The sequence below is a fragment of the Rosa rugosa genome, chromosome 4 (assembly GCF_958449725.1).
Source record: "Rosa rugosa chromosome 4, drRosRugo1.1, whole genome shotgun sequence".
NCBI lineage: Eukaryota > Viridiplantae > Streptophyta > Magnoliopsida > Rosales > Rosaceae > Rosa > Rosa rugosa.
Window position 1 is genome coordinate 54421446 of NC_084823.1, and position 27410 is coordinate 54448855.

Here is a 27410-nt window from a genome sequence, read left to right on the forward strand (position 1 = left end):
AGCCCAAAACTAGCAGCCCACACAGCCCCAGAGAAGCCCGACGCAGGCCCAACAAGAAAGCCTGACCCGAGCCCAAATTCAATCTCCAGCCACATTGTTCGTCGACCGCCGCTACCCAGCGCCATACTTCGCCGCCTCAATCTAGCGCCGGACCTCACCACCGATCCAGAGCCATACCTCCCCGCCTCAATTCCACGCCTGACTCACCACCTCGCCCACGTCGAAGCCCGACGGAGCCAGGCCGCTTCGAACCCAACCTCCCAAGATGCAGATCCTGGAGGTGCCCCGACGAAGCCAACCCATGCCATGCCGCCGCCCACCGCGCTCGAGATTTCTTCCGATGCTCATCGTCAGACCATCAAGCCAGACCTCAAGCCAAACCACATCCCACAAGACTTCAGGTAAATAGTGATCAAAACACCCGTCCGACAGCAACCAATTAACGACGCGGCGGACCGACGCCGACCATGAGTGCCGCCGTACGAGGAGGACGTCGCAAACCCTAGACCAAGCCGGCCGAGTTTTTGGAGCTCGAGAAGGGGCGTATTTTATGTCATTCGTTCACAACAGATGTAGCTTTAAGTTTATAAAAGCTGCATTTTACTTACTTCTATAAACAGCAACTTAATGATGTAACTTTTGAAATAAATTTTTATTAAATTTTACCACCAAATACCTTTCGTTACTTAACTTATACGTTAAACAGTTTTTGACACACTAAGCTGGGCTTAAAATCCCTTAAATGATAGGATAATCCCTAATGATACCTTCCTATTAAAGAAAGTAAAAGTAAAAAGGTAAAAAAAAAATTAACAGTATAATTAGGAGCAGCAAAAGCCCCAGGCAAAACGAAGCAAAGCACTCCAAATTCCAAAAGCAGTAGCCAAAGCTCGTACCTTTCCTTCTCCTTTCATCAGAAGTAGGGTTTCTGCGGACGATTCAGGTACTTTTTATTTGCTAATTGAGCATTTAGATATCTTTTTGGTAGTGATTGTGGTGATAGATACAGGTCACTGTTCGTATTCGATTCTGGGGTTTCTGGGTTTGCTGGGTTCGCCCCTAATTCTTCTTTCTATCAATTTCTGTGTTCAGATATGTCTCTGGCTCTTCTGGGTTTTCTGGGTCCTTGTTACTTTGTTTGATATCTGGAAAAGTTATAGACTTTCATGAATGCTTGATTTGTTCATCTTATGCTGGTTTTCTCAGTTTCGAATTCGAATTGTTCTTGCAGTATTTCGTTTCGATGAATATTGGATTCTTAGCTCATGGCATTTTGTATTGCTGAGATTTTGGAACTTGCTTGTTTATCAATGCATTGTGTTGTGTTGTGTTGGGTTCTTAGTTCTGCTTTGAATACCAGCACTGTTTGTGTCGTTTGTGCATTCGAAAGCAATGATGGATTCAAATGTGCAAAGTAGGTAGTTTTAGCTGATGAACGATTAAGTGAATTAGTTCAAATGATCACCAATTAGGACTAGTGTTATCAGTTCAAGAACTTCCTTTTGCTTTTTAATTTTTCTTTAATTGAACGTATTGTTAACACTCGGGAGTCAGCATGTTCTTTTGCTTATGGGAAGTCATATATGTTACTTTATGCAATCTTTTGTCTAAATACTGTGTTGTGATCTCTGGTTGTAGGCATTTCAAGTTCTTAATCTATATGTCATTAAGCTCCTGATAGAGGGAAGAGAAAATGGCGGTGGAAGATTTGTGCCCGCCATCTTCAGAAATTTGCACAGTACCGAATTCTGAGAGTCCTGAACCAGATGTGGAGCTGGGTTGTTCACGGAAAAAGAAGAAAAATAAGAAGAAAAGGTGTAAACTTGAAAGCAATGATAAGAGTTGTGAAAGTCCCTCCCTACAGTCTCAATTTGTACAACTCTCAGATCAAGAAGCACCACAACCACTTACAGAGAAAAGTAATACAATAACAGATTCAGAAAATCCCCAATCAAATGTGGAGCCGAGTCTTTCAACAAAAAAGAAGAAGAAGAAGAAGAAAGGGTCTAAAACCACTGAGACCAATGATACAAGTTGTGAAAGTCCCCCCCTACAGCCTCAACTTGTACAACTTTCAGATCAACAAGCATCACAACCACTTGCAGAGAAAATTACTACAATAACAGATTCAGAGAGTCCCCAGTCAAATGTGGAGCTGAGTCTTTCACAAAATAAGAAGAAGAAGAATAAGAAGAGGAAGAACAAGAAAGGGTGTAAAACCCCTGAGACAAATGATAAAAGTTGTGAAAGTCCCTCTATACAGCCTCAACTTGTACAAGCAACAGATCAAGAGGTAGAAGTGCCACAACGCATTGAGGCCGTACAGCCTCAACTTGCACAAGTGACGGATCAAAAGCTAGAAGTGCCACAACCCATTGAGGATTCGAGTTTCTCAGTGAAAAACAAGAAAAGGAATGGGAAGAAAAGCCGTAAACCCCATGACTGTAATGATGAAGTGTGTGGCGTTTCTGTTGGTACTTCTATTATGGAAAGTAATATGCCAGCAGTAGATCCATATATAAAGCCTTCTGTTGAAATATCATTGGAGCAGCTTGTTGCGGAGCCACTTGTGGAGGGAATGAGTACAACAGCAAACTCAAAAAGTCCCAAATCCAATGCAGATTTTGGCTGCTCACAAGAAATGAAGAAAAAGAAGCGGAAGAGAAGCCACAAAACCAGTGAGTATAAAGAGCTATTTGTGGAAACAATGATGCCAGAAGCAAATCCATCTTTTCAGCCTTCAATTGCAATGTTCTCTGAACAAGAACTAGAGGTGTCACAACCACTTAATGTTGATGCAGAATCACTTGTGGAGGGAATGAGCACAACAATAAACTCAGAAAGGCCCAGGCCGAATGCAGATTTTAACTGCTCACAAGAAACAAAGAAGAAAAAGCGAAAGAGAGGGCGCAAAACCAGTGATAGTAAAGAGGTATTAGTGGAACCAATGTTGCCAGAAGCAGAATCATCTCTTCGGCCTTCTCTTACAATGTTATCTGAGCAAGAACTAGATGTGCCACAACCACTTAATGCTGATGCAGAACCACTTGTGGAGGGAATGAGCACAACAATAAAGTCGGAAAGTACCAGGGGCAATGCAGATTTTACCTGCTCACAAGAAACAAAAAAGAAAAAGCGAAAGAGAGGGAGCAAAACCAGTGACAGTAAAGAGCTATTAGTGGAAGTAGTGACGCCGGAAGCAGATCCATCTCTCCAGCCTCTGCTTGCAATATTTTCTGAACATGAGCTAGAGGTGCCACCACCGCTTACTACTGATGCAGAACCACTTGTGGAGGGAATGAGCATGACAATGAACTCAGAAAGTCTAAAGCCCAATGCAGATATTAGCTGCTTAGAAGAAACGAAGAAGAAAAATTCAAAGAGAAAGCCCAAAACCAGTGAAAGTAAAAAGCTATCTGTGGAAATAATGACGCCGGAACCAGATCCATCTCTCCAGCCTACTCTTTCTGAAAAAGAGCTAGGGGTGCCACAACCACTTAATACTGATGCAGAACCACTTGTGGAGGGAATGAGCACGACGATGAACTCGGGAAGTCCCAAGCCCAATGCAGATTTTAGCTACCCACAAGAAACAAAGAAGAAAAATCGAAAGAGAAAGCACAAAACCAGTGAAAGTAAAGAGCTATTAGTTGAAATAATGGCACCGGAAGCAGATCCATCTCTTCAGCCTACTCTTTCTGAAAAAGAACTACAGGTGCCACCACCCCTTAATACTGATGCAGAACCACTTGTGGAGGGAATGAGCACAACAATAAACTTGGAAAGTACCAGGGGCAATGCAGATTTTACCTGCTCACAAGAAACAAAAAAGAAAAAGCAAAAGAGAGGGAGCAAAACCAGTGAACGTAAAGAGCTCTTAGTGGAAATAATGACGCCAGAAGCAGATCCATCTCTTCAGCGTACTCTTTTTGAAAAAGAGCCAGAGGTTCCACAACCACTTAATACTGATGCAGAACCACTCATGGAGGGAATGAGCACAACAATGAACTCAGGAAGTCCCAAGCCCAATGCAGATGTTAGCTGCTCACAAGAAACGAAGAAAAAAAATCCAAAGAGAAAGCGCAAAACCTGTGAAAGTAAAGAGCTATTAGTGGAAATAATGACGCCAGAAGCAGATCCATCTCTTCAGCCTTCGCTTGCAATAATCTCTGAACAAGAGGTAGAGGTGCCACAGCCACTTAATACTGATGCACAACCACTTGTGGAGGGAGTAAGCACAACAAACTCGGAGAGTCCCAAGCCCAATGCAGAATTTAGTTGCTCACAAGAAACGAAGAAAAAGAATCCAAAGAGAAATCACAAAACCAATGAGAATAAAGAGCTATTGGTGGAAATAATGACGCCAGAAGCAGATCTATCCCTTCAGCCTCCGCTTGCAATATTCTCTGAACAAGAGGTAGAGGTGGCACAACCACTTAATACTGGTACAGTGTGGAAAGAAACCAAGATTGATGAAGTTCCTTCCTTGTCACATTTGGCTCCAAAAGCTGATACTGAAGTAGTTGCTATCGGTAGAGAGGGCAATCTTTCTCAGAAAAAGCTTCTGATTCTTGATATTAATGGGCTGCTTGCTGATATTGTCCAGATGGAAGTTTCTATCCCCAGTAGTTTTAAACCAGACAAAATAATATCACGGAAAGCAGGTGATAATTGATATTTAAATATCTTTAGATCTTTATTCTCTTAAAGTGGTATGGAACCTCATTCTCTCCTCTCTTTTTTCTCACAGTTTTTAAGAGGCCATTTTGCGATGATTTTCTACAGTTCTGCTTTGACAGATTTAATGTGGGTGTGTGGTCTTCAAGAACCAAGTAAGCTTCATTCTTGGACATATGTACCTTTTCTGGTTTCTTGTTTGTTGGAATATAATCCTTTACGCTTGTTTTCAGGGAAAATGTGAACTCGGTGATAGATTTTCTTTTGGGGGATTCCAAACACAAATTACTCTTTTGCTGGGTAAGGATTAGAGTAAATTTTAAAAAAATGGTCATGTTAAAATGATATTAATTTATTCTGCTTCCAGAAAAATAGGATCTTAATTATCTTATCGTAATCATTTTGCTTCAGCAAAATAGGTTCCCCATTATTTTTAATGTTTAAAAATAAAAACTGTTTGATAGCAGAAATCAACAATTACAACTTTATTGTCATGATTATTGCTTTTGCAGAACCAATCGCACTGCACTTCTACCAGGTTCAAGACAGTGGAGAACAAGAATAAGCCCCTCGTTTTGAAAGAGCTTAGAAAATTATGGGAGAAGCTTGAGCCTGATCTTCCTTGGGCGAGAGGAGAGTATAACGAATCCAACACAGTATTATTGGATGATTCTCCATACAAGGCTTTGTGCAATCCGGTTAGTTAATTTACTATTTCTTCTTAACATTTTCTCTTGGGGATGTGATTGGTTTTACTACAAGGATAACAACTGATTTAATTCTTCATCTTTGTGTTTAGGTGAACACGGCCATATTCCCCAATTCATATCAGTTCAGGAACAGAAAAGATTCTTCATTAGGTGAGACACCATCACAGTAGGTGTTAATCTCCTTTTCTTTTGAAACGTAAGGAAAATAACCGATGCAAACCTATACATATGGGCGTCATACACATGAAAGTAATTCTGTAGGTCAAAATGTCTTCCCTGTGTTGCATAGTCTTTCCATTATGCCCTTTAAGCATTGTCTATTTTGTGTCTTCTTTTCCTGCTCTAGATTTCCAAATTTCTAATTTCCAGTTGAATTTTTCTGATGGTTCTTCTTTACTTCTAAGTCGTCAAGAAGTGTAAGCTAAGATATCTGGCATATTCATTATATATCTAATGTGTTTATTATGTTGTTAGTTGTTACTGTGAAATTTGCAAGTCCAGGTGTTTCGTTGACTCTTTATAGTGGTTTTGGTCTACTGTCCAGTTACGGACCCAGGATTTTAGTTATATGTTGCTTAATAGACTCGAGGCCTGAATTTGTTGCTGTCTTCTTACTCTAATTTGACAAATAAATTGCGGTGTGGGGGCTTTTAGGCTAGAAAATGCTAGAATTAGTTCCTAATATTAGAATTTGCTACGCCTCAGATGCACTATACAAAAAAATAATAAACAATTTTCTGAGTGCATCAGCTCCTACTGGCCATGGGGGCTTGGCCTGCCTGTGCTAATGTCTATCTTAGTTCTTTTCCCTATCTTTTGTTCTCCATAGTATGATTTTTGAGCAGGACTGTCATCTTATATCATACCTTGTCTTTCAGAATGAATTGTAAGATATAATTGTCCAATTATGTGTAATGATTTTATTCACTCAAAAAAAAAAAAAAAAGTCTAATGATTGTATTAGTTTTACATGATGACATATTGTGATGTGGTCTTTTATACACTCCTGTTCATCGCAGGACCTGGAGGCGATATCCGTTCTTACCTGGAAGGGTTAGCTATGGCTGAGAGTGTCCAAAAATATGTGGAACAGAATCCATTTGGTCAGCGACCCATAACGAAATCAAATCCTTCTTGGAACTTCTATAGGAGAGTTATAGAGGATGCAAAACCCCTGAGATGACTCGGCCTTTTTCATGCCTTGGACCCATTGATGTTTTGCAGTTCCATACCAGACGTAAGTTTTCACTTTAACATGTATCATTGCGACCCATTATTTTTTGTTGTCTCAGTTTTGCTTAAATGAGATGTACCAAGTATACTGCTTGTAGAAGAGAGCGTCTGCTAGGCTAGATCAAAAAAAAAATTCCTAGTTTAGTAAAACCTGCGCACCAATTATTTATTGTCATGTGCGCATAAATTTTGTTTATTGTTGGTCGATGCACTGAATAAGCATTGGCAAATCAAAGTTCATTCTTTGTGAGTGCCTATAAAGATGATAGGTCCTCTCTTTTTGTGTTTACATTTATTTGTCATTGTTAACTAAAACACACGACAGATGCAGGGTTGTGAAATAGGTGCCACCATCTTTAACTTGATGCAGATAGTTGGGGTTGTTGACAGTTGATAGAAATTTGTTACCCAACCACCATGTTCTGCAAATCTTATACTTTGAGTTTGAGGAAAATCTTCTGGGGTTGCTTTGTTATATTTCCAGCAGGGATACAACACCAACCAAATTTGATTCTATGTGCCTGCCTTGATTCAGCTATCAGTTACCGTTATGCTTGGCTTGTTTGAAATGTACATCTCTTGCACCAACCAAACTTAAACCCACTTATATAACCAGCAATTGGTCCATGTCTATTTATGTGCCTGGTTCAAAGTAACAGCTACTGAAACCCATTAGTTAATTAGGCATATCTAGAATCTTTTGTGTTGTCTGTTTGCAAGTTTTTGAAGGCTATCAATGGTTGGTACTGGCTGATTTTTATTGACCACGATGATCAACTTGGCATGTGCTGCTACATCTGGCAAATCAATTGGTTCACCCAATTCTGTGATCTCTGCCATTTCAGAACTTCTTGATACTTTTCATATTGTTCAACATTGCATACAGACCAGCTTTTCTTAACTTTTAGATTGATGACTTCCTTCTAGTCATAACATAAAATCGTTTTTCTTTGTTAGATAACGCATACTGTTAGCTAATTATCCCCGTGTCCCTGCCTGCCTCCTGATCATAATGCCTCCTATTATTGATTGGATTCCTTGTAGGGCTCCTTCAATTATTATCAATTATATATATGGATGATGTTGATGATTACTTGTGGAGAAATTGAAAAGGTAATGTGGCAATCAAATTAAAGAGCAGATAGCTAAAGCTATGGAGCGTGAGGTGAATGAGCAATGTTTGTTCCTTGAGATATGGCTTAGGATGATTGAAATGGATTAGTTGGTATTTGCCTAATAGTTCAGGCATAGCACGTGTACTAGTTCCTTCACTTTATGAACGTGGCAAAAGATGCAAGCATTCATTTGCTCAAATCTTCCTTTGGTGTATTCATCATCAACCAACTATATGGTGATATCTCCTTTTCATTTGGCTTCTTTTGGTTCATCGGCATCAAGTATGTATCAACCTTTCTAATACGCAAATGCATGCAAGTCCTTATTAGCTAGCAATCACATGTATGCTGAGCTTACTCGAAACAAGAAGACAATCATTACCAGATAGGCAGATATCATATCTTCTCTGGAGTTCAAACAAAAAAAAAAAATGGGAATTCACTAAGAAAATACATTATCCAGGCATTAACAATGTAACCCCAATCGAAACATATTTTAAAAATCATATTCTACGACCGGTGAGCTTATGGTACATAATAGTTTATATTCACCAATCGCAAAGGTGATTTATCCATTATTATTTTATTCATAATGTGGAAGACACTAGAATTTGATGCATGAATACATTTAGGTTATGTTTGTTTCACCGGACTGTCATACCTCTCCTTAATTTCTATAAGAGTCCTGGACTCCTCAAGCCTGGATTATGCTATGTTATTCCCTAACCCATGTTTGGTCAGTTAGGACTAAAACTAGAGCCAACACCATTGACATGAAGACCCGAGAGGCTCCAAACGGCAGCTGATTGGAACTCTGCCATCAGGCCACCTCCGGCAGGCGCAGCAGCTGGGTTTGATCCATCTCGTCATCGCCGACGTTTCTCTTTCCTCGGCTGGTCTGGTTGCTGGTTGTGGAGAGAGAATCGGACCTCGAAAATCTTGGGTTCTCCTGCAGTTTCTGTACAAATTCCGGCTGCTCCGGCAATGTTTTGAGGTGCATAAGATATGAAAGTTGATCTGCTCTTCGTGTTCTACATGCTAGAATACATGGTTTTTGAATTTGATAAAATTTTGGAAGACTTGATTTCTGGGTATTCGGCCACCGTTGCTATAACCTTCTGTGGCAGTGATTCTGGGTTCAATTGGGGATAGAAAATGAGGTTGGGGACCTCGGCAGAGACCTCCTGGACAAACCCAGGTGGGCCGACGAAGTCGAGGAGGTAGAGGTCGCTGATGTCAGAAAGAGGGAGGCTTTGGGTCGCGACGGGGCAGTAGAAGGTGAGAAGGAGAGCTTCCATAATCCCATGGTTTTGGGGGGGTTTATGGTAGAAGGTGTTTATGAGAATTTGGGACTCTAGAGTCTCATTTAAAACAGTCCTTGAAGTTGCCAAACATGGGATTAGTGTAACACAAGCTAATAAGGATATCCAATAGCTAATAAGGATATCCAATCCAATCCAATCCCATGAAACAAACATAGCCTTAGAGCACTAAAGATGTTCCCGTATCAACTTACAACTATTTAGTCAAGTGGCTTTACTCGCGGCTATAGTCAGGCCAAAGGTAACTTCAAGACTTTTAATATTGGACTATTTTAACTTCAATTATTGGTTTTAACGAAAAACTCATGAAATATATCTAATTTTCAATTATTTGAAGGATGCATAATGAGAGAGTGATCAATGTGGAATGAAAATTAGAGGCTGCAGGGATTGACAAAGCATTAGAGTGGTGGAGAACCATGTGCTTAAATCTGACACATAATTCCTTCCTATTTCTTAGTTTGACAATCTCTATTCTATTATTGTTTGTGGAAATCTTCATATATTTGTACAACCCACATCTTTCATGAATACATATATAGATACACACACACACACACTGGGGTTAGGGAAATAAAGACCTATCATCCTGTTCCAAAATCCTTGGATGAAAAATTATCATCATGGCAATAATGTAAAGTATTATTTTCATGTCTCTAGTCTCTTTTTAAGTAAATCATGACTTCAGAGATTAGGTGTAAGACTCTTCTAATCATCATGGTAAGCACTGTATTTATATGCCAGCATTAGCCTTTTATAGTTTTATATTCTCTAACTGCTACAATTTCTTAATTATCTTCTTCATACGATACAACTGCTGCTATCAAGTATCAAAGACCAACTAAACTATTTAAAGAAACTGTGTAAGAGTTGACAAAGTTTGTTATTTTCCACTCATTCATTTTTTTATGAATGAAAGTTACACAGTGCTGTGTTTCAAAATATTAAAATGAGCTAATGAAATAATCAGACCGCTTTTGCGATTCTTAAATTTTGTTACTCTGAAAAACATGATAGAATCAATAACTCCTTATATTTTAACCAATAATTGAAAGTACTTAGAGACACCATTTTTTTTTTTTTTTTTGACGAGAAAGCTAGAGACACCATTTACACAATTCAACAACCAGTTGGCCAAGTGGGTGTTATTCAATTCCTGGATTGATACCAGCAACCACTCATCAGTCACCCTTCACGCTTCTCACGTTGGAGCCTTGGAAAAAGATTCAACCTTGAGCTCATTTCTCAATCAATTGCATTGGCTTGAATTGGGTTTTGTTCAGTTATAGAAAGTTTCCAACTTTTTTTTTATATCTGAGAAAGTTTCCAACTTTGTAGTGCTGGAATGGTAGTTATGGTAAATCAGTGGCCACCATTGGGACTTTGCAGGTATAGGGGACAATCTCTATCTCTGACAAGATCACATGCACATGCAGACAGCTCTTGACCCACTCACATATTCATCCCACATGGATTGCGAGCCATCTGACCCACAAACACTCTTTCTCTGTAGAAAGCTTTTATTTTTTAGCCAAACTCTCTCTCACAACATTGGCGAACATTTTTCATAAAATAACAAAGCTTCCTCCAATCTGTTCTAGCTGTCTTTCCCATTTGCTCTACCGGGCAAAACATCTCTTCTTGGATCTGCCAAGATTCCTCTACATGTTGCATTGCTTTTAGTTTCTTTTAGGCGATTCTGTCTGTCTGAAGGTAGATGTACGTTTCTGTTATCTCTGGGTGTTGTTCTGTTCTGTGCATATTGTTGTAATGGGTCCCTCCAGTTTCTCAGTCCCTTTTCTGGGTCCTGCGCAAGGCATTGTATTTTGTGAGTTTTGTTCTGTGAAACCCAATAAGGTTTCTTTCCCTCCTAACTGATAGGATTTGATTTGGTTTTCTGGGTGTCCCCTACTTCTTTTCCCATTTTAGTTATCTTCAATTGTTGTGAACTGGAGAGATTGGAGAAAAAGACCCCAAAAGAGGAGATTGTGTGGAAGTTGTGATCTGTGATTGAAAGGACAGTTCAGTTCTTGTGAGCTTTGAGAATATCAGAAATTAGTAGGTAATTTGATTTTGTACTAGGTGTGTTTGGAATTACATGAATGAGGAGAGTGGTCTATTCTCTTAATGGTTTGTGAGGCTGGAAAAAGCTGCAACTGACCTGTTGGCTTTGCATTTTGTTCAAGTCCTTGAGGAGAAAGGAACAAAAAGAAGGATAAGTTACATTTTGTTGTACTTGAGCTGGATATTGGCGTCAGCTTGTGTAACAAAGGTCAGTGAGGTGTCTGAATTTTACAGCTTCTCAATTTTGTATATCTGGAGAATGGATAAGACCATTTACAATTGCCTGAAATTGGTTTCAGAGGGTGTAGAGTTGTGGCAGTGAAGGATTGTGCATTGTGTACTCAAAGCTTGTTTCCAACATTTACTGAAGGGCCTTGGATTTGTATTTTGGGGAATCTGATTTGCTTGAAGAAAATTGAGTAGATGTTTAGAAAAAGTGGGGAGTGAAAATAACTGATTTGGACAGAAGAGGTGGAGATGGCTGCAAAACTTCTGCATTCTTTAGCTGATGACAACCCAGATTTGCAGAAGCAAATAGGATGCATGAATGGGATTTTCCAAATTTTCGATCGACACCAAGTCCTCACTGGTAGGAGGATTAGCCACCACAAGAGGCTTCCTCCAGGTAATTTCCTGCTGGTTTCTAACTACTGTTGGTTAATGATAATGTCATACTAGTTTTTTTCTTTTATTCAGTTGCTCTAGCCCTTTTAGCTTCATCATCAACCCTGTCACTAATTAATAATTATAGATTTGTCTATATGTTCATGCAGATTTTGTTTTATTTTTGCACGTTTAAAGATTGAAAAAGGTACCCTAAAACATCTAGTTCATAGAAATTGGCGCAAAAAAGGAGAGTAATGAATTGCAACCTACAACATTTGATTCCGTAGACCCTAAGATGAGAGTCTAATAATGAATTGCAGCTTATGACAACTAATGCATTCATTTGTTTCACAGGGAATTCACACTATAGCAATGGTGGCCTGGAAAGAGAGTCCAACAATCCATACCATCGGCAAGCAGTAACTGTAATCACTCTCTACTCGATGATTCCTTTCCTTTTAGCAAATTGCTAAGAACTATGTTTCTGGTAGCGTTAAGCTACTCACTGCACATTGTTCGTATATTATTTTCTATGTGGGCTTTGACTGTGATGTGTGTATGTATTTGAAAATATCTTTGAACTACAAAATTTATACAGCTTTTAGATGAGAATCATGAGTTAGCCTGCACTTGGAATCATCTAAAATTTAGCATGTAGTACAGGCAGAGGGATAATTTTCAATGCAACTGGTGAAAGTTCAATTCAATGCAAAATTAGGTCAATAGCTATGTATATATGTTTTCAGTATAATATGCTGCCCTACTTAACAGTGTTAGTTGAGTCTGTTTCAGCCTTGATAAGTGACCACCCCCGCCCTACTTAACATGCATGTGATGGACTTAATGATGTATAATTGAATGGTTCATGGTTCTTGATGGAATATTGTCCTAATTATTCACTATGTCTGTGCATATTCAATCTTCTGCTTATACTGGAATTGCACTTGAATCCATGAATTTCTTTGTGCTTTTAGCAAATTTTACTGGACTGAAACTGACTTTTTACTGCTTGAAATTGCAGGAAATAAATTCGAACAAAAATGTGAATGAGAAACAAAGACTCTCAACAGAGTCATCACGGGCCTCTTTCTCGTCGACTTGTTCATCTTCCTTATCATCACTGGAGTGTAACAGAACAGCACAACCAGGAACCTCTTCCTTTGACAGAATCATTTTTCCTGAAACTCCCCCAAGGGATCCAGTGACTAACCACTCAAGTACCTCCCCTAGATTTGGAAGGCAGTCCCTTGATCTCCGGGATGTGGTAAAGGACTCTATGCATAGGGAAGCAAGGGGACTATCACTGAAAACTACAACCAGAGATGAAGCAGCAGGTAATGCAGTGAAGCACAGAGACTCTCCAAGACCCTTGAAGCTGTCCAGACCAACAGATGGATCTAATGGAGTCAGGACCAATGAGAAGCAAAATATGCCTGCTGATCTCAAGGAGTCTCTTAGAGTTCTTGCTCAACTTCGAGAAGCTCCTTGGCATTATGAAGATAGAGATCATCCAAGATCAACATATGAATCAAAAGATAGTTTTTGGCATACAGTTCCAAAAGATGCTCCACGGTTTTCTTATGATGGGAGAGAGATGAATCGTTTATCCTTTGAATCAAGAGATACCTTCAGACCAACTCCAAAGCCAAAAGAGTTGCCGAGACTTTCACTGGATAGCAGAGAAGATTCAATGCGTGGTTCCCACTCTGACTCAAGATCAAATCATCTTTCAAAAGGGTTTCGGAATAGTGGCAGCTCCAATGGCAGGGATCCTAGTCTACCTCAGTCATCAGGAACTCAGAGTCGACCAAGTGTTGTAGCAAAGTTGATGGGTTTGGAAGCATTGCCAGATTTTGATAGTAACTTAAGTCTGATCAAAACCAGCCCAGTTATAGAAAGTGATCCTTTCTCAAAACCACTGAAGACAAACAATATATACAGGCCTATTCACACTTCAAACTCCCTGAGAAGCTCTCCAAAAGAACCAACATCACCAAGGTGGAAGAATCCAGATCTGGTTATGAGACCTGTTTCAAGTTCAAGGTTTCCAATTGAACCAGCACCTTGGAAAATGCAGGATGGAAATCGAGGTTATCAGAAACTATCTTCCAAACCTGTAAAAGCTCAAGGAAGGACCCAAAACTCCTTCCTGTCTGTTTATAGTGAGATAGAGAAGAGATTAGATGATCTGGAATTCAAACAGTCTGGAAAGGATCTTAGAGCTCTTAAACAGATATTGGAAGCAATGCAAGTAAAAGGGCTGTTAGAGACCAAAAAAGAAGAGCAAGCTTCAAATTTTGGAACTCAAAAGGACTGTGAACCAGAATGTTCTAGTTCCAATCCAGACCCAAGGTCTGTGAATCAAAGAAACAGAAACAGCCATGCTATGTCTTCCAGAATTAAAAGCTCTGATTCCTCGAAGAATTATGGTTCCCCGATTGTGATCATTAAACCTGCAAAGGTTGTCGAAAGGTCTGGTCTTCCTAGTTCATCACTAATTTCAATGGATGGCCTCTCTGATGTCCATACTGCTCCTAGAGGGGGAACAGTAGATAACAAGAGGGTTTCAACTAACAGCCGAATAGCTAAAGATCATTCTCCTAAGAACAGTAGGAAAGACTTTTCTGTTGGCTCCACTGACAAAAAGCCAAGTGGCAGGAATGTAAAATCTCTTCGAAAGGAAAACAGTGCAACAAATTCAGCAAAGAGCTCAGGATCTGTGAGCCCAAGATTACAGCAGAAGAAGCTTGAGTTAGGGAAGCCATCTCGTCCACCTACCCCGCCATCTGATACAAGAAAACCGAGAAGGCAATCCAGCAGGCAATCAACAGACTCAACTTCACCTGGTAGAAAACTCAGACCAAAATCTTCCAACTTGCAGCAAAGTGATGACCAGTTGAGTGAGATAAGTAATGAATCTAGACGGTCAAGTTTCCAAGGAGATGACATAGATATGGAAGAGTCTAGCAGTGTACGAGGTACTGATACAAATGATAGCCAGAGTCCATCTCTGAAGGCTTCCAAGTATTTAGCTTCTGCTTCAATGCAACAGGTAGGTGTCTACTTTTTTTTTATCTTCTGCTTCCACTCATTCCATTTTGAAAGTTTAGCTTATATATTTTGTTTTTACTTCTCAGAAGTTAACTGCAAGGTTGGAAGAAGATGGGTCTGCTGTGGAACTCGCTACAGTTGCTCCAGAACATCCTAGTCCTGTCTCTGTACTTGATGCCTCAGCATATAGAGATGATGCACTATCTCCAGTAAAGCAGTTGCCTGACGCCCTCAGAGGTACAGTTTAAATTTCTTCTTAAATTTAACTTGGACATGGCAAACCTGAGATGATCATAAAATGAGAACGAGTGATTATATGACTAAATTCACTTGCTGAGTCCAAAATAATAAAATAAAAGTTTCTCTTTTGTAAACCCATCCAACTAGAAACATTAGATAGAGTTCTACTAATATTGTTAATGTATTCCTAATACACCGAAGGGTCAGTAAGTAATCCTTCACCATAAGCTGTTTGGAAAATTCAGATATCTTAAAAGTTTAGTTGGCTCCCTTTTCAAAAAAAAAAAAAAAGTTTAGTTGGCTACCTGACTGCTACCATTGTGGTTTTGCCGAAATGAGTGAACTTGACTAGCTATCTATTTTGTGTACCACCATTAACCATGGTGTACTATAACCATATAACATTTGATGAACCACATATTGATCATGGTTAACTTTTTGTAATAAATGCAATCATACATTTGGAGCAAACCATATTGATCCTTGCATTCTGGAAAGATCAATTCTCACTTTAAAATTTATTTGACATACAGGTGATGATGCTGAAGATTCAAATCTCAGAGTATGTGAAGATCAATGGAACCCTGCAGATAATCTTGCTAGCGTCGGGTCTGGTCTTACCTCAGAGATCAATCGTAAGAAATTGCAGAACATTGAGAACTTAGTTCAGAAGCTTAGACGATTGAACTCTAGTCATGATGAAGCAAGAACAGACTATATTGCATCACTATGCGAGAATTCAAATCCGGATCACAGATACATTTCTGAAATATTGTTAGCTTCAGGTCTCCTACTTAGAGACCTGGGGTCCAGCCTGACTACATTTCAGCTCCATCCCTCAGGTCACCCTATCAACCCTGAGTTGTTCTTTGTTTTGGAGCAAACCAAGGCTAGCAGTATGCTTGCAAAAGAAGAATGTATCCCCGAAAAGGCAACTCACGCAAAGCAAGAGAAGTTTCACCGGAAACTCATCTTCGATGCTGTCAATGAAATTCTTGTTGATAAGTTGGGCTTAGTTGGCAGCCCTCTTGAGCCGTGGTTGAAGCCTGCAAGACTGGCAAAGAAAACCCTCAATGCACAAAAGCTTCTCAAGGAACTGTTTTTCGAGATAGAACAATTTCAAGCCAAGAAACTTGTGTGTAACTTAGAGGATGAGGATGATGGTTTGAGAAGCATATTGTGTGAAGATGTGATGCACAGGTCAGAAAGTTGGACAGTTTTCCATGCTGAGATTTCTGGGTCAGTCTTAGATGTTGAGAGGTTGATCTTTAAGGATTTGATCGACGAAATTGTTATTGGTGAAGCAGCTAGCTTGCGTGCCAAGCCAGCAGCCAGGCGTCGAAAGCTGTTTGCTAATTAATGATCTTTCAGTTCTTCTCAATCCACTTTTTTTCTTTGGTGATTTAATTTTTTTTTTGACAAACATCACAATAAATCTATTTGTAAGATCTATAGTGTTGTAATTCATGCTGGGTTGTAAAGAAGGTTAACTCGTCAAAGTTGTCAAGATACATACTTTGGAAGATTAATATATAAGACCCTTTTTGCTTCTTCACTTACCATGCTGACTCTCATTGTTTCACAGAAGCTGTGTTTGAGCTCATTGTCTAATGAAACCAGAGGAAAGTGTCATTTTCTTTTGGGACTTGAATTTAAATCTAGTGGAAACATATGATGAATTGATGATGCTGCTAAATTGTAAGGTTGGAACTGGGAAATTATAATGTCGCAGATAAATTTTTATATAGGAAATTGTTACTGAAATGGTTGGGAGTATTTCATAGGGATTTAAGGGCATCAATTTAAGCATTAAAACTCTCTTTTTCTGTCTTTATATAAAATTGAAGAATAACTTTACTCTAACAACAAGCCTCCGTAGCATAGTGGTAGTGCGTTCGCTTCGTAAGCGAAAGGTCGCGAGTTCGATCCTCGCCGGGGGCTTTATGTTTTTATCATTTAATTTGATTTTGCATTTTACCATTATTAATCCTTTTTAATTTGCCTTTATATTTTTCACCGTTTTCATTTTTACCGAAACCACTTTTCTTTCTTTAATAATTATCTGTAATAATTGATTTGGGTATTCCTTTTTTTTGTGAAATTTATTTAGGTATTACTCAAGGATTTTGTGCGTGAACAATTTAAATGAAACTGAAAAGAAAAAGTCGTATAAATCTGAATAAGACGAAACACTCATCACCATGGATGAAATTAACGTGGTCCATTCCCTAGGACCACAAAAAATTCCATAAATCTAAGTAGGAGTATCTATCAGCATGCCTGCGGACACACTTAATAAAAAAATTAAAAAAATTAAAAAATTAAAAAAATCCTTTTATCGATTATATATAATCACTCATATGAATTCTTATTCTCTTCAATCTAGTCTTTCTCGATCATCTTCTACGAAAAACAGTGTTTTGAGATACTTATTTTTTTTTTACTTTAGAATATGACATATTTTAGATGTTTCTGCATAGCTAGCCTAGGGCGAGAAGGGTCAATTGAGAAGTCAATTTTTGAAAAATCCTTAATTAGTGTTAATGATCTATGAACCTGAATGGAATGAAATAAAATTGACCCTTCTCTAATTTTTCTCTCAATTTTCAAAATTCAATACAAATTTATCTTAATTAGTTTTAATTATCCTTGAACTTTAATGGAATGAAATAATATTTTACACTATTAATACACTACATATATCTAATTAATACGAATCTTTTCAGGGTTTCTTACCCTATTGATCGATATATGCCCATATGCGCATATTTATGATTCTTTGTTAATATGTTAAATTGAAGTAACACATAATTTTTTCTATATTTATCGTTCATCTTAAATCCCAAAATTTATTCAACATGATTTAATGATCTTTCAATATCAGCATTAGTACAAGAAATATTACACCTAAATTTTCTTAATTATACTAATATATACATTCTTTTGGGGAAATTCTAGTGTAGTGGTGGGTATCTCATACCCACATTTACAAAAGTGAGAACAAATTTTGTTGTCAAAGTTGTAATTTGAGTCCTATTTTGTGTAATCTTAGTTCTAATAATGGTAATTACACCTCTTATGACATTTTACAAGTTTTTGAACAAATTCGTTGTCAATGTTGTAATCTTAGTTCTAATAATGGTAATTACACCTCTTACGACATTTTTACAAGCTTTTGAACAAATTCATTGTCAATTTTGTAGTTTTTGTTTAACTATATATAAATAGTGTAAATGAATTTGGTAACTTTTGTTCTCAATGTTGTAATTTTGGTTCAAATACTTGTAAATTTTTGTTCAAATAGTTGTAAATGAGGGTATCTCATACCCACCAGTACACTAGCTTGTCTAATTTTTTTGGTCTAAGGACGACGGGAAATGAGTATAATTTGTTAGTTAATAAAGTTTGACCCTCTTAAGTGAGATTTTTGGCTACACCGTTGTTTCTACCGTTATATTAAAAATTCACTAAATTTAACAATGAAAAGAACCGGTTTATGTTCTTAATTCGAAGTATGGTAGTGTCCACTTTGTTTTATAGGACCACAATTATGAGTCCCGAAGCCTTTTTCTGGGATATATGCCACACCCAGACGAACATGTACATAAAGGCTTGGGTGGTGTGCTTTAAAGTTTCTTGGATCTCTCAGCCAAAAAGAAAGATGTTTCTTGGATCCTGTAACATAATGCAGCTGCTACTAGCTGCAGTTGATAAGAGCTGAGCCTGAGACAGACCAGACAGACAGAAGGACTGACTGACATGACTGCCTTCCTCTAATTATAATTTCAGTCTTAGCTGCTAGCTCTCTTCTTGTGGACTCATGTTCTTTCCTTTTCCTTCTCAGAAGACTTGCAGATTCCAAAAGCTTCAATTAACAACATATTTTATTGCTTTCCCTTGGAGTTAGGGACTTGTAACTAGCTACGTCTCATCAGATTATAAGAGGATAGTATAATCTTAGGTCATTTTATGCTTTTAGATTTTTTGTTCTACAAAGTTTGTAACGATGTATAACTTGAACTTGATACATGAAGATGTGGGAAATTCTTCTCATGTGCAAAGCCAATTTATTCTCATGTCTACATTGGATAGACACGGATGGGATCGGAGTAGAGAGAAATAACGAAGCTGTCAAAGAACATTCACTCTTGAAAGCGAAAATGATACGTATCGCAAAAATCATTAAACGCGAAATTAAAAATACGTACTGTATCTCTAACTAAAGCACAACTAGAAATTCGTCAGCCTCTTTCGTTTTTGATTTTGTGGCGGAGAGCTAGCAACTACTCGAGCTCTTTCATGTAGCTATTTGTTTTAAAATACTCGCAGAGGAAATTACTTGATCATAAACAATTATATATAGGCTCCAAAGCGCTGAGAGAGAGAGAGAGAGAGTACTGCTATATAGTAACAACTAACCCTAGAAATTCTGAAAGCTGGCAATAGTGAATTAAAGTACATAGTTGGGGACTGGGGGTCATACAAGAGGAGCCATGCATTTTGATCGATCAAAAAGACGACCAAAGCTTAGAGAGAGAGAGAGAGTACAACTATATATAAAGCAACAACTAACGACCCTAGAAAATCAAAAGGTTGGCAATAGCTAGGTTATCTGGGCTGCTGCTTAATTAATTCAAAATTAAAGAAATTATGCCAGCGAGCACAACTACCAAACATTAGTTACCAGTTAATTGGTGACCTAAATTAAACAATAATACTAGAGTTGGCGTGGATTTCTTTTGGTTTTAAAAGGCTGAAGCAAGAAACTATGTACCTAGGTCTTTCTAGATCATATCATGCCAATCGTGCTCATGACCATGAAATTTTAACAGAGAAAGAGTCTAAGAGACATACTGTATATAATTTTGCGCGCAGTTTAACTTTGGCCCCATGCAGCGAGTATTAACTTAGTTACTCCACAAGGTAGTAGCTAGAACACTGTACGTTGATTAATAGTATGAATTGATGGTACATATATACATATAACTGCAGTGAGTCAGTGACAGTGAATATTGTCAGCCAGAGTCGATCCTGACATATATATGAAGGTACAGATGCCAATTACAACTGCGATGGTATCCATTTATTTTGTTAATTAAGTTTCTGGACCCCAAAGCTCAGCTGTCCTGAACACTCAAGCATGTGATCAATCTAGCTCTATACGTACGTAGGGCATAATATGTATAGATATATATTGATATACAAGCTCATTGATCCTCTAAACTGTTCAAGCTTTTAGATAGTTTCATGCCTAGCCTACTCGATCAGAAGCAAATACAAGAGAGGAGGAACGTGCAGTAAGTACCTAATAGTACTAGAGTTCAAAAAGAAAAGGATCTATAGCTCGATAGACATTGGAAATATACCCCAGCAAGCTCAGTAATTCTCGCAACTGTTCAAGCTTAGATAGTTTCATACTTTTATGCCTGCTGGATCGGAAGAAATGTACAAGAGAGACATGCAGTACCTAAAATTAGGGTTCAAAAACAAAAAGACTAAAGCTCTTATAATTGAAAATTGGAATATATCATGCAAGCTTAACATTGTGGACGGTGCTTGTATCTTTATTTCAAGAATACTTTATGACAGAACAATACGCTAGTACTAATTAATTAGAACTATATTAGACCATCGATCTAGCTTGTGGAGCAATGGATCGAGAAAGGACACTGGAGTACAAAATGATAGAATCAATCAAGATCGAGTACGTTGTCTATTGATGATCAGTTGGGACAGTGAACAGATCGATCGAATTGGCTTTCTAGTGATCATTAGGACGATCGAGCTTCATATTGGTTCATTTAATTCAACGAATCCATAAACAAACCAAAGAGCTATTTTAGATGAGAAGACACATGCAGCAAAAAAACACCCTTGCACTTATATATGTAGCATGAATAACACTAGCTATACGTACTTATGTAACATGAATTAGTATATGGTATAAATTTTTATAATTATAGAGTAGAGAAACCTCCATATATATACAACCAAATTAACTTCACTCTACAGGTAACAAGATAGAATGGCTTAAAAATAATGTAAATTTTCCACAACCACGTACTGTAACACAGATATCCTCAGCTCTTATGCCCTTGATTAACCTTCAAATTAGCATCGAATCTCCTATATGATGATCATGGATCAATCACAGCATCAAATGTGTATGTGTCGGCCTTGGTATAAGTAGTAAAATTTTAATGAAGCACTTCATATCGATCGCAATTAGGTATGCATGTATATGTATATAACGTACATTCTCATATAGTTACAAAGTAATTCACTATATAACATAATAATTGGACATTATAAGTACTATATATAGGAACTTACATGCATGCATTGAGGAGCTGCTAATAGATAACTAGCTTTAGGAACCAGTATGGTCCTTGTCTGGTTGGCTTGATGATCCATCATTGTTTTGTGAATGGAGCTTCGGATTAACCAATGTTGGAAAGGATCTCAAAGATGAGCCAATAGAATATTGAAGAGAAGGCATGAGAGCATTATTAGGTTCAAAATTCTGTAGAGTAGTACTAGTAGTACTTGATGAGCTCAACAATTGGATCATATGGTTATTGGTTCGTCTAAGTTCTGGCTGACGATCATCACTGGTACTACTATTCTCTACTACTGCGGTAGTAGTGGTAATGTAGGGCGCATATGGACCAAAAAGTGAAGATACCGGCGTAGCTGTTGATGGACAGAAGAACAATTGAGACCCAGATGCCATTGGCATTGAAGTAGTTGAAAATGATAAGCCATTGTTACTACTCATCATATGATCCATTTGGGGCATTAGTGGAAATCCATGACTGCTACCAAACTGAGAAAGAGACAAACTCGAAGGCTCTGAACTGTGATGGTGAAAGTAGTTGTTGTATGCCATGGCATTGTTCAGCAATCCAGGTATGGAAGAAGGCATATTGCCTATAGGAAATAACTTCTGAGCCAAGGCTTCATCATCATGATCTCGTTGATGATCATTTGCTTTGATTGACTTGCCTTTACTCTCATCAAGTACTACTTGCTCAGTAAGCCTTTGATTCACATCAAAGAAGGGAACATTAAGAGGATTGAGAATTTGCTGTTGATGATGATGAAATTGATGATGAGCAGAACTAGTAGTATTGAACAAACCATGATGAGGAAGTAGTTGGAGTGGTGGGAGCTTATCAATATCATCTTCAGTAACTTCAAGCAACCAATCTATTACCTTGCTAGGTTGGCTAAGACCAAGCCTGTCTTGAAGGTCATATAACTGAATTGCTGTTGGCACTGAAAGCCTAATTCTTCTGTCTCTCAATCCCCTCACAGTTGAGACCTTGCTGTGCCTGTCTTTTCCGCCAAAGGTTCGCGAGACACGAACAATCCTTGGATTTCGAAATCCAGACCATTGCCTTGAAGTAGTAGTACTAGATGAAGCTGCCTTGTTATAACTAGTCATGATATTCCCATCATTGTTGTTGTTGTTTTGGCCCTCTTGCTTTGCTTGAAAACCCTTTCCCCTTGGATTTGTCATCATTGTAATTAATTCTGATCGATTATGATGATCTGAATCATATTTCTCCCTTCCAATTATCCCGAACAAAATTGTCGTACCGATCTTTGATCTCCAAATAATTCAGCTGAAAAAAAAGAAAAAGAAACTAGAGATAAGAAAGTATAAATGATTTGCAGAAACCGATCTATTTATTGATCCTGGAATTCTGCAACTATTTTAAGTCGAATCAAACTTCTTTTGTCTTGCAACATTAGCACATTATATAACAAAGAACAAATTGATTTCACTTCAAACTCCTTCAATTAATTAAGAGTGTTCTCCATCATCAAATTTGATAACGTTTGCTGAGAAGTTGAGCACGATTTTCTAAGACAAAACCATGTAGTTCGGAATTCTTTTCGAGCTGAAAGTAATATTCATCCAAAAAATAGAATCAATTGAGTTGATGATGACTGGTTTAATCTTTCGAAAGAACTCAACTATTCACTGAAAGAGCACTGAAATCGGAATTTTTCAAAATTGAAGAAAACATATAAACTCAGAAGATATTGATCACACTCAAAAATATCGAACTATGATGAGGAAAGCTAGTTGGAATTTGTAGAAATTAATTCAAATCCCGGAAACCCTAAATTACCTTTCGCCTATGAATCCGTGTTTGGTCAGAAGAAGAGTACTCACATCAAACTGGAAATTGAGTTCAATTGCAGTAGCTCGCAGCAGCTCATGACCAGATTCGTTCTTGGTTGCAGAAGTGCAGAACTCCAAAACTTAAAGGATATAAGCAGGAGAAGCAGAAGAAGAAGAGAGGGTGAGAGAGAGAGAGAAGATGCCCCACTTGACAGTGCTTTAATGATCTCTTATCTTGCTAAGTTGATAGTCTTCAATCTTACTGAGCTGTACATGTACATGTATATAGCTCATTTGCATGGTATCTTAGCTCCAGAGATAATAATAGTTTTACACAATTTGGTAAAGGAAAAATAGATGCTAGCTATAGGGTAATTTTACCATGTTGCATGGGAATTATATCAGAAAAGGAAAAAGGAATGGCGGAGTTATAGCCACGTGGCGTTCACAAGTGTTGACACATCAATCAGGCAAAAGCTAGCTAGGGTAAATGTACAACATTATTCACAGATCGAGTTACAAACTGAACAATCACTGTGCTTAATCAATGAATAAGTTTGGTCGTAGTTTACTGTGTGAACTATAATTAGTATATAATAGAAATAATAGACTCCTCCTCCTTCGTCCTTACTTTTGTTTAATTTCAAACGCCTAGGACCATCCTAATAGTACTTTATCATCAACAGCTTTATTGGTGTATTCCACAAAGTATAGGTTGATGAAGATGAATATGCATGCGCCTATGGCCAGCTAGCTGGAATTAATCGAGAAGGCTTAACCCTTTTTCGTATTTATTGCGTAATGTCAATATAGAAAAAGAGATGCAAACACAGCTAAAGAACCAGATGGCATGGTAATACGGTTGACGCATGTCCTCTTCATTGAGGAATTAGGCATATAGTTAATGACTAGGGTTTGCAGAATAGTACTTAATTTGCAAGCAATGAGAGAATTGAAGTAGCTAATTCACGGAATTAGATACAGCTACGAACAGAGACAAAGAAATTGAATTAGATAATTAGTAAGCGGGGATTAAGGGATCTATAGACAGATAGGGTTGTAGATGTTGTAGAGGAGGGACCAAAGCAGGTTCTTTAAAGCATGCATCCACTGAAAGACTGACTACAGAGAAGAGAAGGACCACTACTACTAGTCCCATGGATGTGGCAGTGAGATTTGCACGATATGGTATACAAGTTGCTCTTTGCTTTGCTTTGGTGATTAACTTAGCTATTACAATTTCTTCTATATATGTAACTAGGAGTTGTGATCTGCAAAAGCCCTTCAAACATATTATATATACATGCTGATGTAAGTTCTGACCAAACAACTATATATACTATCCCACAAGTTTGCAAAACAAGTGAGGAAATAGAACCCTCGCTGGCTGTACTTTGTTTGGTTATGTTTTAACGCAAATACTTTATATTGTAGATAGCCACACACAGTTTCAGTAGTTTATGAAAAATATACATAGAGAAAAAGGAGAACATAATATAAGGGGTACTTCCTGTGTTAGCTAGGTTTCAGTCATTTTGCATTCATGGACGAATATTTACCACAAAGTTGGAATCTTCAACAGAATAGTCGAGAGAGAGAGAGAGAGAGAGAGAGAGAACAGTATAGCTAGACTAGTAGTAGTTGTTTGCTTTCATTAATATGAATGCACCTCAATAATCAAGAAAAGTAGTGGAATCTTTTCAACAAAATAATTGAGGAAGGAAGGTGTTAATAATAGACTGCATATTCACAGTTGCAGTGATTCAAAAGCTGAACGGACTTACTATCTCTGCTTTTATATCCCTCTCTAGCTCTAGCTACTTTCTCAGTTTCTCTATCGAGACAAAGAAATTCACCAGCTGACACCCTGATATTTTTCCAGGACAGTTTACTCATTTCATTTCTAGTAATTGATCAGCAAATGTTCCTCCACTTTTAACCAATTTTGAAGCAACACAAAAACCTTTTATGGTCTTAATCCCTCTGAAAGTCATTAGCTAGCTTAAAAGACCATATACAGAAGTAAAAGCTAGCCCTAACCTAGCTCTTCAAATTTTAAAAGCTTTGGTCATTTTACAGGTTTAGGGCTTTTATTACGAAACCCAGAAGTTATATCTAGCTGTGTGTCTATCTGCTGTAAACTAGCAGAAAAATAGTGGTGGGTTTCCCGAGAAGAGTCGTTTTGTCTTGCTTTCCGGCTTTCACATCTTAATTTCTGTAGCCCATACTGCAGCAGTGTTACTCTTTGTTCAGGAAACCCATTACAATTCGAGTTTCAAGTCCCAGAAGACCCCCCAGCTGAACCAATTAATTTTTTTTCATTTATTTCCTTTTTGCATATGCTTAATTTCTTGGTGTACATAAAGAATGAAGAAGTCACGGACTTGATGAGAAATCGATCCCTTTTCTTTCCTATATTCAATTGAGCGAGTAATGAGAACATATTAATGTTAATTAATTATCAAATTAAGGAAGCTAGACCTTAATCAAGTAGCTAGTACTAGAAAAGAACTGAGAGCTAATGGACAAATCAAAAATGATATAGATGGAGTCGAAGAGGGAGAGATCGATACAGATCCATCCAAATTATTATATACATATTGTATATGAACTTTAAGTACTCTTCACAAGCATATATTCTTTATTTATATATAGATCGATGCTGCTGCTGCTTCTTCGATCTTCTTCTTGTCTTCTTTCTGACAGTGAAAGTGACAGTGGCAAACCCTAAAGAGAAGGGAAAAAGAAGGTAAGAAATAATTCACGGCGAGTAACAGCAATGATCAGAACCAAAATTAAATGCTGTATCGATCAGTCTGTGAAGTCTCTCTGTCGACTATGAATATAATGCGCAAAGCTGCAGCTTCTGCAAGAGAGCTTTGTAGCCCGGCCACCAAAGAGAGGGAAAGAAAGTGATAATTTGTGAGGGCATTCTGGGTTCTGAAAAGGTTTGGTGTACCGTTGATTATGTTAACTTCAAGACACGATAAAGTAATGCAATCAATATGCACTTACTGATGAGAATTTAAATCGAATCTCTCCTAGCACAGATCATGAGTTTAATTACATAGCTAAAGTTCTTTAATTAAGCTCGTGTTGTTGGTAGCTTAATATATTATATGGTGTGTATTAGATCAGACATTAAATAGGCTTTAAGTGTGATAAGCAGATATATGAGTCAGTCTGTTGGATTGGCTTTACAAAGGTAATTGGCAAACTCTGAAATAGAGACAGTAACTATTAGTATTGTGGATGTTGGATTGTTTTTACGAGGGGATAAAATGAGACAGTATTGTTGAGAATATATACATCCCACATGGGAAAAATTGGATCTTGCCTATGAGTTTATAAGGGTTTGGGTCACTTCATCCATTGTCAATTGGTTTTGGATGTGAACCCCAGATCACTTTATCATGGTATCAGAGTCAGGTTACCCACCCACGTGTGCATGCCTAACAGCCACACGGGCTCCACGTCACCCAAAGTTGTTCCACGTGTATGGCTTGAAAATTTGTCACACGTGCGGGGGCGTGTTGAGAATATATACATCCCACCTGGGAAAAATTGCATTCCATTCAAATGAATATGTTGACTAATGAAAATGAATCTAGACTAAGGGCACGTTTACTTACTTGGAAGGAAAGGGAATGATTACGGGGTAAAAACATTCCTGCGTTTACTAACACATAAAGGAATCGGAATGATTCCGGGTAAAAGAATTCATGCGTTTACTAACACATGAAGGAATCGGAATGGATGTAATCAGGAATCGATTCCTGAATACTCAGGAATTCGATTACGAAGGGGGGAGATGAGTTTAGGAATCATTCCTCCGGAATCAATACCGATTCCTTTCTTCTCCCATTCCACTTGTCTCCGATTCATGATTATTTTCCATTCCAAGTAAGTAAACGTGCCATAAACGTAGTGAGATTGCATCGGGGGACCAAGATATATTGTGAAGTGACTTGTCACCAGCTCTTAGATTTGAAGTTGATTGAAATGGAAGAAAAGGGAAGAGATGTAACGAAGGGAGGGTATCCTTGTTTGGCATTGTATGGTGGTGTCGCAAAAATTTACCTACTCTTGAAGCATGATTTTTAAACACATCATGAACTAACAGAATTAAAAAATATCGACTAATAAGTAATAAGATCATGCCCTCTTTGTGGTAGGTACTCTAAAATTGTTCCTGACATCCGTGCAGAAAGACCTGGAGAATTCGGAAGAGGCCATTTGGTACAGCAATATTGATGGG

At 38.0% G+C, this 27410-nt stretch overlaps 3 protein-coding genes and 1 non-coding gene across 11 annotated transcripts; 3 read left to right on the plus strand and 1 right to left on the minus strand.

Moving 5' to 3' along the window:
* Positions 1-830: 830 nt before the first annotated feature.
* Positions 831-7997, plus strand: LOC133742425 (leashin-like). Of its 4 annotated transcripts, none has more exons than XR_009862580.1 (8): positions 831-943; positions 1639-4664; positions 4751-4832; positions 4911-4977; positions 5190-5375; positions 5477-5537; positions 6407-6624; positions 7665-7997. XR_009862580.1 is itself a non-coding variant. In XM_062170075.1 (7 exons), exons 2-7 carry the CDS (start codon positions 1694-1696, stop codon positions 6568-6570), a joined length of 3531 nt encoding a protein of 1176 aa, XP_062026059.1. In that variant the 5' UTR covers positions 831-943; positions 1639-1693; the 3' UTR covers positions 6571-6909. The 4 variants fall into 4 exon arrangements, 1 of the variants encoding a protein (XP_062026059.1); XR_009862579.1 differs by lacking the exon at positions 7665-7997 and adding an exon at positions 6946-7596; XR_009862578.1 differs by lacking the exon at positions 7665-7997 and adding an exon at positions 6952-7596.
* A 2532-nt stretch (positions 7998-10529) lies between these two features.
* LOC133706445 (protein LONGIFOLIA 1) lies at positions 10530-16573 on the plus strand. 3 transcript variants are annotated; one of them, XM_062131978.1, is made up of 6 exons: positions 10534-11329; positions 11421-11746; positions 12082-12152; positions 12749-14779; positions 14865-15015; positions 15552-16573. In XM_062131978.1, the coding sequence occupies exons 2-6, from the start codon at positions 11599-11601 to the stop codon at positions 16376-16378; spliced, it is 3228 nt and encodes a 1075-aa protein (XP_061987962.1). In that variant the 5' UTR covers positions 10534-11329; positions 11421-11598; the 3' UTR covers positions 16379-16573. The 3 variants fall into 3 exon arrangements, with proteins under 3 accessions (XP_061987963.1, XP_061987962.1, XP_061987961.1); XM_062131979.1 differs by having other exon boundaries at positions 10530-11746; positions 14868-15015; XM_062131977.1 differs by having other exon boundaries at positions 10534-11746.
* A 314-nt stretch (positions 16574-16887) lies between these two features.
* On the plus strand, positions 16888-16959 carry TRNAT-CGU (transfer RNA threonine (anticodon CGU)). The gene has a single exon. It is a non-coding gene; the product is annotated as a tRNA-Thr (tRNA).
* A 3993-nt stretch (positions 16960-20952) lies between these two features.
* LOC133745431 (transcription factor TCP5) lies at positions 20953-23468 on the minus strand. Of its 3 annotated transcripts, XM_062173505.1 has the most exons (3): positions 23160-23468; positions 21352-22646; positions 20953-21144 (listed from the first exon to the last, which is right to left on the minus strand). In XM_062173505.1, exon 2 carries the CDS (start codon positions 22541-22543, stop codon positions 21389-21391), a length of 1155 nt encoding a protein of 384 aa, XP_062029489.1. In that variant the 5' UTR covers positions 22544-22646; positions 23160-23468; the 3' UTR covers positions 20953-21144; positions 21352-21388. The 3 variants fall into 3 exon arrangements, with proteins under 3 accessions (XP_062029489.1, XP_062029490.1, XP_062029488.1); XM_062173506.1 differs by lacking the exon at positions 20953-21144 and having other exon boundaries at positions 21232-22646; positions 23204-23468; XM_062173504.1 differs by lacking the exon at positions 20953-21144 and having other exon boundaries at positions 21232-22646.
* Between the last annotated feature and the right edge of the window lie 3942 nt (positions 23469-27410).